The 15,902-nt window shown below is 41.2% G+C and overlaps 1 protein-coding gene across 2 annotated transcripts in view; it reads left to right on the forward strand.

Annotated features, from left to right (window-relative positions):
• The window catches only part of LOC126094940 (Bardet-Biedl syndrome 7 protein homolog), a 169,288-nt gene that overhangs the window by 103,492 nt on the left and 49,894 nt on the right, over positions 1–15,902 (forward strand). For both annotated transcript variants that reach the window (XM_049909588.1, XM_049909589.1), the window contains one exon: positions 12,679–12,831. In XM_049909588.1, coding sequence (XP_049765545.1) covers positions 12,679–12,831 — 153 coding nt within the window. The remainder of the gene's footprint in view (positions 1–12,678; positions 12,832–15,902) is intronic.

A 15,902-nucleotide genomic window follows, 5' to 3' on the forward strand; every position in this document is an offset into this window, starting at 1 on the left:
GATCAGTCACGTTGTACTCTGTGGATTATCAATGGAAGCTGCAGAATGCTACCTGCCATCATGTGTAGTGCCAACAGTGAAGTACAAAGCAGGAGATGTTATGGTATGAGGGTTTCTTTTTCATGGTTAGGGTATGCTTCCTTTACTTCATTTAAGAGAATACTAAATGCTGAAGGATATGAACACATTTTACAGCATTGTGTATTGCATAAAGTAAAGGAACATTTCGGATACAATTAATGAATGTATCAGCATGACATTGTTCCCTGCCATAAACCAGCACCTGTGAGACAACCGTTTGTGGAAGTAACATTCGTGAAATGGAGTGGCCTGCCCGTACCCAAGTTCAGTCCGATGTAACACATTTTGGATGTGTTGGAATGTTGAATTCACTCAAGACCTCGTCTGGTTATCAGTTAAGATCTCCTCTGGTTTTGGCTCTTGTGATAGAATGAGTTGCCATTCCTCCTGAGACATTCAGACACTTCTCTGGAAGTGGTCCAAGTGAGAGTTCAAGCTGTCATTAAATCAAAGGATGGACACATCCCATATTAATGCCCACTAATAGCTATCCAGATATCTTTGATCATGTAGTGTACCTAGTTAGATATTGACCATATGCTTTTGAATTATTGCAAGATTCAATTTAATGGAAGGGTCCCTTATCAGTCTTTCTTCAAGTAATTTGTATGTTACATGCAGTGGCATCATACAGGCAATTTATCAGTGAGTTTGAAGCAGCTATTTTCTAATGACTGTTGACATGTACTAAAAGCAATAAGTCATCCAGTTATGGCACAACTTCCAACAGTTCTTGTTTGTTTTGCAATGTTTCCAGTAATGCTTCAGTATTAATATACCAAAAATTAGGTACACACACACACACACACACACACACACACACACACACACAGGATTACCCTTACATGATACATTTAGTACTTGCTGTTGTTAGGCTTGACAATGCTGTGTGCTGGTCTTTACCATACTTCACTAGGAAACATTCACCAGCAGATAATTTCTTATATCTTTTTCATGGAGAATCAGCGCCACCATAAATTTCCAAATACCTTGGATATCTCTATCATTGTAATTGTTAAATGTTTTCCTTTTGTAATATACACAAATTTCTTAGCCTCATTAACTGTGCCCTTCGTACTTTTTCCTTTGTAGAACCAAATTGGGCATAGTTAATCATGCCAGCATACTGAGGCATTTTAAGCTGGTCACCATTATTGTTTCCAGTTTCTTATGCGATAAATTTATCAGAAAAATTTGCTGTCTTTGCACTCACCCTGGGGACCTATTAAATTCCCTGCAAGTGGTTGTTTTTTGGTACCAGTGCCATTATTTGTGTATACTACAAAAAGAGTGATACCTTATAAATTACTAGCATATCTGTGCTGTTATGTTCCCATGTGCCATGCATTAATTAGCTACAAGTGATTGACTGTCCTTTTTTTATTGGAAATACAATTATGAGATGTTTACATACATTTCCCATAGAGTATGAACAACATGTTTGACAATAGACTTCAGTTTTTTTTATTTATTTTTTTTATTTTTAATCCTGTGTTTAGTAATTTTAGGGGTAAAATGTCAAATAAATGGATTTATCAAGGAACTTGCTTCACTCACCTAATGTGGGAGAGGAGTGAGGTATGAGGGGTTGTAAATTTTTCCATGAACTGCTGAAGAGACTGTATAAAGGTGTCAAAGTCATTCAGACTTCACAAAATTTGTCTAAGACCTGACCCTGGGTGCTTTACATGTTCCCATCTTTCGCCATATAACAGTATGTGCAGCATTATTGAACATGATAGTTTCGATGGTCCAATTGTTATGATGTTGGGAAGAATATTGTTGCACGGGTGTACTAACGCCCAAATATTTGAACATGTGACACTGCTGTCCTTCCCCATGAATGTATTTTCAGGGGTGCAATTGGCCCCGAATTCCCTTTTGTGGACACAAGTGCACAACAGCGTCAAACTGCATGGATGGAGAAGCTCTTCAAATGAGAGTATATTTAGCAAATGGACTGACCTGCCCATTCCCCAAACTTAAGTCCCATCCAGCATGTGTGGGATGTGTTGGGGAAAAATATTGCAGCATGTCTGCATGCGCCAGTGACCATCCAGCAGTTGTCAGTTATACTGGTATGTTGTTGCTGTTGTTGTGGTCTTCAGTCCTGAGAGTGGTTTGATGCAGCTCTCCATGCTACTCTATCCTGTGCAAGCTTCTTCATCTCCCAGTACCTACAGCAACCTACATCCTTCTGAATCCGCTTAGTGTATTCATCTCTTGGTCTCCCCCTACGATTTTTACCCTCCACGCTGCCCTCCAATACTAAATTGGTGATCCCTTGGTGCCTCAGAACATGTCCTACCAACCGATCCCTTCTTCTGGTCAAGTTGTGCCACAAACTTCTCTTCTCCCCAATCCGATTCAATACTTCCTCATTAGTTATGCGATCTACCCATGTAATCTTCAACATTCTTCTGTAGCACCACATTTCGAAAGCTTCTATTCTCTTCTTGTCCAAACTATTTACCATCCATGTTTCACTTCCATACAAGGCTACACTCCATACAAATACTTTCAGAAATAACTTCCTGACACTTAAATCTATACTCGATGTTAACAAATTTCTCTTCTTCAGAAACACTTTCCTTGCCATTGCCAGTCTACATTTTATATCCCCTCTACTTCGACCATCATCAGTTATTTTGCTCCCCAAATAGCAAAACTCCTTTACTACTTTAAGTGTCTCATTTCCTAATCTAATACCCTCAACATCACCCGACTTAATTTGACTACATTCCATTATCCTCGTTTTGCTTTTGTTGATGTTCATCTTATATCCTCCCTTCAAGACACCATCCATTCCATTCAACTGCTCTTCCAAGTCCTTTGCTGTCTCTGACAGAATAACAATGTCATCGGCGAACCTCAAAGTTTTTATTTCTTCTTTCAAGTTCTGAAGGTGGCAGGGGTAAAATACAGGGAGAGAAAGGCTGTTTACAATTTGTACAGAAACTAGATGGCAGTTATAAGAGTTGAGGGGCATGAAAGGGAAGCAGTGGTTGGGAAGGGAGTGAGACAGGGTTGTAGCCTCTCTCCGATGTTATTCAATCTGTATATTGAGCAAGCAGTAAAGGAAACAAAAGAGAAATTGGGAGTAGGTATTAAAATCCATGGAGAGGAAATAAAAGCTTTGAGGTTCACCGATGACGTTGTAATTCTGTCAGAGACACCAAAGGACTTGGAGGAGCGGTTGAATAGAATGGGAATTGTCTTGAAAGGAGGATATCAGATGAACATCAACAAAAGCAAAACGAAGCTAATGGAACATTGTCAAATTAAGTCGGGCGATTTTGAGGGAATTAGATTAGGAAATGAGACACTTAAAGTAGTAAACGAGTTTTGCTATTTGGGGAGTAAAATAAGTGATAATGGTTGAAGTAGAGAGGATATAAAATGTAGACTGGCAATGGCAAGAAAAGCGTTTCTGAAGTAGAGGAATTTGTTAACATCGAGTATAGATTTAAGTGTCAGGAAGTCTTTTCTGAAAGTATTTGTATGGACCTGAGTCGAAACAAGGCCCCCGGAGTAGACAACATTCCATTGGCACTACTGACTGCCTTGGGAGAGCCAGTCCTAACAAAACTCTATCATCTGGTGAGCAAGATGTAGGAAACAGGTGAAATACCCTCAGACTTCAAGAAGAATATAATAATACCAATCCCAAAGAAAGCAGGTGTTGACAGATGTGAAAATTACCGAACAATCAGTTTAATAAGCCACAGCTGCAAAATACTAACACGAATTCTTCACAGACAAATGGAAAAACTAGTAGAAGCCGACCTCGGGGAAGATCAGTTTGGATTCCGTAGAAATACTGGAACACGTGAGGCAATACTGACCTTACGACTTATCTTAGAAGAAAGATTAAGGAAAGGCAAACCTACGTTTCTAGTGTTTGTAGACTTAGAGAAAGCTTTTGACAATGTTGACTGGAATACTCTCTTTCAAATTCTAAAGGTGGCAGGGGTAAAATACAGGGAGCGAAAGGCTATTTACAATTTGTACAGAAACCAGATGGCAGTTATAAGAGTCGAGGGACATGAAAGGGAAGCAGTGGTTGGGAAGGGAGTAAGACAGGGTTGTAACCTCTCCCTGATGTTATTCAATCTGCATATTGAGCAAGCAGTAAAAGGAAACAAAAGAAAAATTAGGAGTAGGTATTAAAATCCATGGAGAGGAAATAAAAGCTTTGAGGTTCACCGATGACGTTGTAATTCTTCCTTTACTGCTTGCTCAATATACAGATTGAATAACATCGGAAAGAGGCTACAACCCTGTCTCACTCCCTTCCCAACCACTGCTTCCCTTTCATGCCCCTCAACTCTTATAACTGCCATCTAGTTTCTGTACAAATGGTAAATAGCCTTTCGCTCCCTGTATTTTACCCCTGCCACCTTCAGAACTTGAAAGAGAGTATTTCAGTCAACATTGTCAAAAGCTTTTTCTAAGTCTACAAATGGTAGATGGTCCAATTGTTATGATGTGGGGAAGAATATTGTTGCATGGGTGTACTAACACCCAAATATTTGAACATGTGACACTGCTGTCCTTCCCCACTAATGTTTTTTCAGGGGTGCAATTGGCCCCGAATTCCCTTTTGTGGACACAAGTGCACAACTGCGTCAAACTGCATGGATGGAGAAGCTCTTCGAATGAGAGTATATTTAGCAAATGGACTGACCTGCCCATTCCCCAAACTTAAGTCCCATCCAGCATGTGTGGGATGTGTTGGGGAAAAATATTGCAGCAGGTCTGCATACGCCAGTGACCATCCAGCAGTTGTCAATTATACTGGTATAGTAAATGGAAATGAGCATATGGCGTCAGTGGCCAGGAGTTCCCAGGCGGGAAGTTCATCCGCCAAATGCAAGTCGTATTGAGTGCGACGTCACATTGGACAACTTCTGTGTCGACAATGGGGATGAAATGATGATGAGGACAGCACAACACCCAGTCCATGAGGGGAGAAAATCTACCCACACCACCACACCAGCTGGGAATCGAACCCAGGCCCCTGTGCATGGCAGTCCAGTGCGCTGACCATTCAGCTACTGGGGTGGACACTGGTGTAAGAATGGAACATACTACCATAAGAAATCCTTATCAACCTTGTGGCCAGCAGGTGAGCACATTGGAGAGCATTCATTGCTGTGTATGGTGATCACACACCCTATTAAGACCCACGTCCTTTTGTTGTTATTGTTGTGGTCTTCAGTCCTGAGATTGGTTTGATGCAGCTCTCCATGCTACTCTATCCTGTGCAAGCTTCTTCATCTCCCAGTACTTAATGCAACCTACATCCTTCACTGCAACCTACATCCTACTGAATCTGCTTAGTGTATTCATCTCTTGGTCTCCCTCTACGATTTTTACTCTCCACGCTGCCCTCCAATGCTAAATTGGTGATCCCTTGATGCCTCAGAACATGTCCTACCAACCGGTCCCTTCTTCTTGTCAAGTTGTGCCACAAACTCCTCTTCTCCCCAGTTCTATCCAATACCTCCTCATTAGTTATGTGATCTACCCATCTAATCTAAAGCATTCTTCTGTAGCACCACATTTCGAAAGCCTCTATTCTCTTCTTGTCCGAACTATTTATCGTCCATGTTTCACTTCCATACATGGCTACACTCCATACAAATACTTTCAGAAACGACTTCCTGACACTTAAATCTATACTCGATGTTAACAAATTCCTCTTCTTCAGAAACGCTTTCCACGCCATTGCCAGTCTACATTTTATATCCTCTCTACTTCGACCATCATCAGTAATTTTGCTCCCCAAATAGAAAAACTCATTTACTACTTTAAGTGTCTCATTTCCTAATCTAATTCCCTCAGCATCACCCGACTTAGTTTGACAACATTCCATTATCCTCGTTTTGCTTTTGTTGATGTTCATATTATATCCTCCTTTCAACACACTGTCCATTCCATTCAACTGCTCGTCCAAGTCCTTTGGTGTCTCTGACAGAATTACAATGTCATCGGCGAACCTCAAAGCTTTTATTTCTTCTCCATGGATTTTAATACCTACAGGGCATTTTCCCTGATAGACTGAAATATGCTATTGTTATACCTTTGCATAAAAAGGGGGATAGATCTGATGTCAACAATTACCGTCCAGTCTCCCTTCTAACAGCTTTATCCAAAATTTTTGAGAAAGTGATGTATTCAAGAGTAGCTTCACATATCTGTAACAGTGAAGTACTAACAAAATGTCAGTTTGGTTTCCAGAAAGGTTTTTCAACAGAAAATGCCATATATGCTTTCACTAATCAAATTTTGAATGATCTGAATAACCAAACACCACCCATTAGGATTTTTTGTGATCTCTCGAAGGCTTTTGATTGTGTAAATCATGAAATTCTGCTAGACAAGCTCAAGTATTGTGGCATGAGTGGAACAGTGCACAAATGGTTTAATTCATACCTAACTGGAAGAGTGCAGAAAGTTGAAATAAGTAGTTCTCATAATATGCAAAGATCAGCACATTTCTCAAACTGGGGAACTATCAAGAATGGGGTTCCACAAGGGTCAGTCTTGGGTCCTTTGTTGTTCTTAATATACACTCCTGGAAATGGAAAAAAGAACACATTGACACCGGTGTGTCAGACCCACCATACTTGCTCCGGACACTGCGAGAGGGCTGTACAAGCAATGATCACACGCACGGCACAGCGGACACACCAGGAACCGCAGTGTTGGCCGTCGAATGGCGCTAGCTGCGCAGCATTTGTGCACCGCCGCCGTCAGTGTCAGCCAGTTTGCCGTGGCATACGGAGCTCCATCGCAGTCTTTAACACTGGTAGCATGCCGCGACAGCGTGGACGTGAACCATATGTGCAGTTGACGGACTTTGAGCGAGGGCGTATAGTGGGCATGCGGGAGGCCGTCTGGACGTACCGCCGAATTGCTCAACACGTGGGGCGTGAGGTCTCCACAGTACATCGATGTTGTCGCCAGTGGTCGGCGGAAGGTGCACGTGCCCGTCGACCTGGGACCGGACCGCAGCGACGCACGGATGCACGCCAAGACCGTAGGATCCTACGCAGTGCCGTAGGGGACCGCACCGCCACTTCCCAGCAAATTAGGGACACTGTTGCTCCTGGGGTATCGGCGAGGACCATTCGCAACCGTCTCCATGAAGCTGGGCTACGGTCCTGCACACCGTTAGGCCGTCTTCCGCTCATGCCCCAACATCGTGCAGCCCGCCTCCAGTGGTGTCGCGACAGGCGTGAATGGAGGGACGAATGGAGACGTGTTGTCTTCAGCGATGAGAGTCGCTTCTGCCTTGGTGCCAATGATGGTCGTATGCGTGTTTGGCGCCGTGCAGGTGAGCGCCACAATCAGGACTGCATACGACTGAGGCACACAGGGCCAACACCCGGCATCATGGTGTGGGGAGCGATCTCCTACACTGGCCGTACACCACTGGTGATCGTCGAGGGGACACTGAATAGTGCACGGTACATCCAAACCGTCATCGAACCCATCGTTCTACCATTCCTAGACCGGCAAGGGAACTTGCTGTTCCAACAGGACAATGCACGTCCGCATGTATCCCGTGCCACCCAACGTGCTCTAGAAGGTGTAAGTCAACTACCTTGGCCAGCAAGATCTCCGGATCTGTCCCCCATTGAGCATGTTTGGGACTGGATGAAGCGTCGTCTCACGTGGTCTGCACGGCCAGCACGAACGCTGGTCCAACTGAGGCGCCAGGTGGAAATGGCGTGGCAAGCCGTTCCACAGGACTACATCCAGCATCTCTACGATCGCCTCGATGGGAGAATAGCAGCCTGCATTGCTGCGAAAGGTGGATATACACTGTACTAGTGCCGACATTGTGCTGCTCTGTTGCCTGTGTCTATGTGCCTGTGGTTCTGTCAGTGTGATCATGTGATGTATCTGACCCCAGGAATGTGTCAATAAAGTTTCCCCTTCCTGGGACAATGAATTCACGGTGTTCTTATTTCAAGTTCCAGGAGTGTATATTAATGACTTGCCATTCTATATTCATGAAGAGGCGAAGTTAGTTCTCTTTGCTGATGACACAAGTATAGTAATCACACCTGACAAACAAGAATTAACTGATGAAATTGTCAATACTGTCTTTCAGAAAATTTCTAAGTGGTTCCTTGTAAACGGACTCTCACTGAATTTTGATAAACACAGTACATACAGTTCCGTACAGTGAATGGTATGACGCCATTAATAAATATAGACCTTAATCAGAAGCATATAGCTAAGGTAGAACATTCAAAATTTTTAGGTGTGTCCATTGATGAGAGATTAAACTGGAAGAAACACATTGATGATCTGCTGAAACGTTTGAATTCAGCTACTTATGCAATAAGGGTCATTGCATATTTTGGTGATAAACATCTTAGTAAATTAGCTTACTACGCCTATTTTCACTCGTTGCTTTCATATGGCATCATATTTTGGGGTAATTCATCACTGAGGAATAAAGTATTTATTGCACAAAAGCGTGTAATCAGAATAATAGCTGGAGTCCACCCAAGATCATCCTGCAGACATTTATTTAAGGATCTAGGGATATTCACAGTAGCCTCTCAGTATATATACTCTCTTACGAAATTTGTTATAAACAACCAAACCCAATTCAAAAGTAATTGCAGTGTGCATAACTACAATACTAGGAGAAAGAATGATCTTCACTATTCAAGATTAAATCTAACTTTGACACAGAAAGGGGTGAATTATACTGGCACTAAAGTCTTTGGTCACTTACCAAATAGTATCAAAAGTCTGACAGATAACCAACAAGTATTTAAGAAGAAATTAAAAGAATTTCTGAATGACAACTCCTTCTACTCCATAGAGGAATTTTTAGATATAAATTTAAAAAAATATATTAAAAAAATAAAAATAAATAAAAATAAAAAACACAAAAAAATGAAAAAGTTGTTATATTAACTTAAGTATGTTGTTAAATTAACTTAATTATGTCATGTATTGGAAAATTTGACTTGTTCCACATCATTACGAAATATCGTATTCATGATCCATGGAACTAGTATTAATCTAATCTAATCTACTCCGTATTTTTCTTTTGTTTCCTTTACTGCTTGCTCAATATACAGATTGAATAACATCGGAGAGAGGCTACAACCCTGTCTCACTCCATTCCCAACCATTGCTTCCCTTTCATGCCCCTCAACTCTTATAACTGCCATCTGGTTTCTGAACAAATTGTAAATAGCCTTTCGCTCCCTGTATTTTACCCCTGCCACCTTTGGAATTTGAAAGAGAGTACTCCAGTCAACATTGCCAAAAGCTTTCTCTAAGTCTACAAATGCTAGAAACATAGGTTTGCCTGTCCTTAATCTTTCTTCTAAGATAAGTTGTAAGGTCAGTATTGCCTTGTCCGCCCCAGTAGCTGAGTGGTCAGCGTGACGGCTTGCCGTCCTCCGGGCCCGGGTTCAATTCCCGGCTGGGTCGGAGATTTTCTCCGCTCAGGGACTGGGTGTTGTGTTGTGTTCATCATCATTTCATCCCCATCCGGCGTGCAGGTCGCCCAATGTGGCGCCGAATGTAATAAGACCTGCGCCAAGGCGGCCGGACCTGCCCCGCGAGGGGCCTCCCGGCCAATGACGCCATACGCTCATCATCATCATCAGTATTGCCTTACGTGTTCCGATATTTCTTCGGAAGCCAAACTGATCTTCTCCAAGGTCAGCTTCTACCAGTTTTTCCATTCATCTGTAAAGAATTCGCATTAGTATTTTGCAGCTGTGACTTATTAAACTGATAGTTCGGTAATTTTCACATCTGTCAACGCCTGTTTTCTTTGGGATTGGAATTATTATATTCTTCTTGAAGTCTGAGAGTATTTTGCTGTCTCATACATCTTCCTCACCACATGGTAGAGTTTTGTCAGGACTGGCTCTCCCAAGGCCATCAGCAGTTCTAATGGAATGTTGTCTACTCTGGCGTCCTTTTTTTGACTCATGTCTTTCAGTGCTCTGTCAAACTCTTCACACAGTATCGTATCTCCCATTCCATCTTCATCTACATCCTCTTCCATTTACATAATATTGTCCTCAAGTACATCGCCCTTGTTTAAACCCTCTATATACTTCTTCCACCTTTCTACTTTCCCTTCTTTGCTTAAAACTGGGTTTCCATCTGAGCTCTTGATATTCATACAAGTGGCTCTCTTTTCTCCAAAGGTCTCTCTAATTTTCCTGTAGGCAGTATCGATCTTACCCCTAGTGAGATAAGCCTCTACATCCTTACATTTGTCTTCTAGCCATCCCTGCTTAGCCATTTTGCACTTCCTGTTGATCTCATTTTTGAGAAGCTTGTATTCCTTTTTGCCTGCTTCATTTACTGCATTTTTATATTTTCTCCTTTCATCAATTAAATTCAATATTTCTTCTGTTACCCAAGGATTTCTACTAGCCCTCATCTTTTTACTTACTTGATCCTGGGCTTCCTTCACTACTTCATCCCTCAGAGCTACCCACTCTTCTTCTACCGTATTTCTTCCCCCATTCCTGTCACTTGATCCCTTATGCTCTCCCTGAAACTCTGTACAACCTCTGATTTAGTCAGTTTATCCAGGTCCCATCTCCTCAATTTCCCACCTTTTTGCAGTTTCTTCAGTTTTAATCTACAATTCATAACCAATAGATTGTGGTCAGAGTCTGCCCCTGGAAATGTCTTACAATTTAAAATCTGGTTCCTAAATCTCTGTCTTACCATTATATAATGTATCTGATACCTTCTAGTATCTCCAGGATTCTTCCATGTAAACAACCTTCTTTTATGATTCTTGATCCAAGTGTTAACTATGATTAAGTTATGATCTGTGCAAAATTCTACCAGATGGCTTCCTCTTTCATTTCTTACCCCCAATACATATTCACCTACTATGTTTCCTTCTCTCCCTTTTCCTACTCTCAAATTCCAGTCACCCATGACTATTAAATTTTCGTTTCCCTTCACTACCTGAATAATTTCCTTTATCTCAGCATACATTTCATCAATTTCTTCATCATCTGCAGAGCTAGTGGGCATATAAACTTGTACTACTGTAGTAGGCGTGGGCTTCGTGTCTATCTTGGCCACAATAATGCATTCACTATGGTGATTGTAGTAGATTACCCGCACTCCTACTTTTTTTATTCATTATTAAACCTACTCCTGCATTACCCCTATTTGATTTTGTATTTATAACCCTGTATTCACCTGACCAAAAGTCTTGTTCCTCCTGCCACCGAACTTCACTAATTCCCACTATATCTAACTTTAACCTATCCATTTCCCTTTTTAAATTTTCTAACCTACCTGCCCGATTAAGGGATGTGACATTCCACGCTCCAATGCATAGAACCCAGTTTTCTTTCTCCTGATAATGACGTCCTCTTGAGTAGTCCCCGCCCGGAGATCCGAATGGGGGACTATTTTACATCCGGAATATTTTACCCAAGAGGACGCCATCTTCATTTAACCATACAGTAAAGCTGCATGCCCTCGGGAAAAATTATGGATGTAGTTTCCCCTTGCTTTCAGCCGTTCACAGTACCAGCACAGCAAGGCCGTTTTGGTTAGTGTTACAAGGCCAGATCAGTCAGTCATCCAGACTGTTGCCCCTGCAACTACTGAAAAGGCTGCTGCCCCTCTTCAGGAACCACGTGTTTGTCTGGCCTCTCAACAGATACCCCTCCGTTGTGATTGCACCTACGGTACGGAATGTCCAACATATTATCATGAATCACAGTAACTTCAGTGTAATTATCGTCTTTGAGTAAAAGTATCATTAATGTTTATCTCATTGTGTATTTCTTTTAGTTACCTTCTCTTCTGTACTGTTACAATTCTTTCTAATTTACGGTGTACGTTTCATTAAAGTATGTTACTTGGCTGTGGCAGATCTTGCAAAAGTTACTTTTGTCATTAAGTTTTGCCCACCAGTACATCATGAAAATTTCTTCACAGAAGGAAACTGTGTTTCTGTCTTGCTATGACTGTTAAGGGAAGTGGTTCTCATGTTCAAAAGGTCAGTGTCAAACTGTACACTTTCAAATGATTACTAAAAATTATTTTTTAATTGAATCAAATGTGGGTTCTTGGTGAGACATTGTAAATTAACTGAACAAACACTGTTTTTTTTCCTTGTTTTACAAATTTTGTTATTGTTACTGCACAACCTAGGTTTCAGGTTATAAGCCCATTTTCAACTTGAAGTGCTTAACGGCGTCATAACCCGAAACCTGGGTTGTGCAGTAACAATAACAAAATTTCTGAAGGAAGGCAAAAAGTACTTGAAAATGGGCTTATAATTCGAAACCTAGGTTGTGCAGTAACAATAACAAAATTTGTGAAGGAAGGCAAAAACAGTGTTTGTGCAGTTAATTAGTAAAAGTAACATAAAAAGGGCTATTTCAGTACTAGTATTTAAATAAAAGCGATAGTATGACTGCTCATTGAAATACAGGTAACTTTAATACTGCTTTTACTCTCATAGTGTGTAGAATAATTGTGAAAATAATGGAAGTTGCACTGTTTATTTGCATAATAAATACAATTAATGGTATTGGTAACATGCTGTTACTTTGACAGATGGTGCTCTGCAAGGAGGACGCATCATACTTGCTAAGTCTTGAGGTACAGGCACCTATAGACAATGTCCTTATACAGAGTGATGTACAGATTGACCTTCTGGATGTTGAAAAAAATTCAGCTGTTGTTAGTCACAGTAAATGCGACTCCTCGGTATGTATTATTTATAAATTTTGCATTGCAGTGAAGTTTTCCAATTCTATTGTGTAAATTCATTTTGATAATGATGGTGGGTGTAAAATATCCAATATTACCAGGCATCCAGTGAAAAGGGAATTGAAAATATAGTCAACTATAACACTTTGCTACACGATGAAACTGAGTGTCAGTTTACTCACTTAGCTTTTTCTGCACTTGTAGCATTGAATGTGCATGGAAGGATGAGAATTAGAAAATTAATTATTGCTGAATCACAGACCATATTACATGATGGGAATACTGTAAGACCAACGCTGAGGTGACAAAAGTCATGGGAAACCTCCTAATATCTCATTGGACCTCCTTTGCCTGGAGTAGCGCAGCATCTCGATATAGCATGGACTTAACAAGCCGTTGGAAGTCCTTGCAGAAATACATAGCCCTGCTGCCTCTATAGCCATTTGTGATTGCGAAAGTGATGCCGGTGGAGGATTTTGTGCACAAATTGACCTCGATTATGTCCAATGAATGTTTGATGTGGTTCATTTCGGGTGATCTGGTGGTCAAACCATTAGTTTGAATTGTCCAGAATGTTCTTCAAACCAGTCATGAGCAGCTGTAGTCCGTGACATGGCACATTGTCATCCATAAAAATAAAGTTCATGGATGGATCTCTACATAGTCAAACACAAACATTCCCAGTCAATTATCAGCCAAGTTTGATTAGAGGACCCAGTCCATTTCATGCAAACGCAGTCCACACCATTATAAAGCAACCACCAGCTTGTAGAGTGCCTTGTTGACAATAAGGTTTCACGGGGTCTGCACCATGCTTGAACTGTACTATCAGCTTTTATCAACTGTGAAATAAGGACTCATCTGACCAGGCCGAAGTTTCCCAATCATCTGTTGTCCGACCAATATCGCCACGAGATGAGGAGAGGCACTGCAAGGGATATCATGCTGTTAGCAAAGGCACTCACTCCATTCATCTGCTGTCATAGACCATTAAGGCTGAATTTCACCACATGGTCCTAACAAATATGTTCGTCGTACATCCCACATTGATTTCTGTGGCTATTTCATGCAGTTTTGCTTGTCTGTTGGCACTGACAACTCTGCACAAACACTGCTGCCCTCGGTCGTTAAGTGAAGGTCATTGACCACTGCGTTGTCCGTGGTAAGAGGCAGTGCCTGAAATTTTGTATTCTTGGTACACTATTGACTGTGGATTTCAGAATATTGAATTCCCTAATGATTTCCAAAATGGATGTCCCATTTGTCTATCTCCAACTACCATTTCACATTCAAAATCTGTTAATTCCTGTTGTGCTGCTACAATCATACCAGAAACTTTTCCACATGAATCACGTGAATGCAAATGACAGTGCCGCCAATGCCCAGCCCTTTTATACCTCTTGTACATGATTCTACCGCCATCTGCATAAGTGCATATCACCATCCCGTGACTTGTCAGTTCAGTGTAGTATAGGCTGTACAAACAACAGTGAAGTCCATGATGGGTGAATTATGTGATATCAGCCCATTTTATCACGGCTAGATTGTGGATTCCTGATAAGTGGAAGACTCGATTGCTTTTCATGTATTACAGTACCAGTAACATACCTGTGGTGCCTCAGTCTAGAGAAAATAATCCTTGCCAGTCAACTGCCATGTTGAAAGGGTGATAAGATTCACTGTCATCTCTGGCAGGCTGTAACATAGGATAGACGGACCAATCTGGAGTGAACCATTCACCACAATCCAATACTGGGCAACAACTGGCAAGCAACCATACCATCAAAAAACTGTACGAGGACGCACAGTTCCTGCATGTTTAAATTCAGAAAAAAACCATATACAATACAAATAGAGGTTAGATTTATGCCTTTCATGTAACTGCCCATAGATAAGTATCCATGATTAAGACAAATAAGTTATTGTTATTGTAGGTCATGCTACAGAAGAATGCTGAAGATTAGATGGGTAGATCACATAACTAACAAGGAGGTATTGAATAGAATTGGGGAGAAGAGGAGCTTGTGGCACAACCTGAGTAGAAGAAGGGATCGGTTGGTAGGACATGTTCTGAAACATTGAGGGATCACCAATTTAGTATTGGAGGGCCACGTGGAGGGTAAAAATCACAGAGGGAGACCAAGAGATGAATACACTAAGCAGATTCAGAAGGATGTAGGATGCAGTAGGTACTGGGAGATGAAGGAGCTTGCAAAATATATATATATATATATATATATATATATATATATATATATATATATATATATATATATATATATATAATAGAAGGAAACATTCCACGAAGGAAAAATATATCTAAAAACAAAGATGATGTGACTTACCAAATGAAAGTGCTGGCAGGTCGACAGACACACAAACGAACACAAACATACACACAAAATTCAAGCTTTCGCAACAAACTGTTGCCTCATCAGGAAAGAGGGAAGGAGAGGGAAAGACGAAAGGATGTGGGTTTTAAGGGAGAGGGTAAGGAGTCATTCCAGTCCCGGGAGCGGAAAGACTTACCTTAGGGGGAAAAAAGGACGGGTACTCACTCGCACACACACACACACATATCCATCCACACATATACAGACACAAGCTCCCGGGACTGGAATGACTCCTTACCCTCTCCCTTAAAACCCACATCCTTTCGTCTTTCCCTCTCCTTCCCTCTTTCCTGATGAGGCAACAGTTTGTTGCGAAAGCTTGAATTTTGTGTGTATGTTTGTGTTCGTTTGTGTGTCTGTCGACCTGCCAGCACTTTCATTTGGTAAGTCACATCATCTTTGTTTTTAGATATATATATATATATATATATATATATATATATATATATATATATATATATATATGAATATAATAGAGGGAAACATTCCACGTGGGAAATGTCTGCTTGTGTCTGTGTATGTGTGGATGGATATGTGTGTGTGTGCGAGTGTAAACCTGTCCTTTTTTCCCCCTAAGGTAAGTCTTTCCGCTCCCGGGATTGGAATGACTCCTTACCCTCTCCCTTAAAACCCAATCCTTTTGTCTTTCCTTCTCCTTCCCTCTTTCCTGACGAG

The sequence above is a fragment of the Schistocerca cancellata genome, chromosome 8, assembly GCF_023864275.1.
Source record: "Schistocerca cancellata isolate TAMUIC-IGC-003103 chromosome 8, iqSchCanc2.1, whole genome shotgun sequence".
Taxonomy (NCBI): Eukaryota; Metazoa; Arthropoda; class Insecta; order Orthoptera; family Acrididae; genus Schistocerca; species Schistocerca cancellata.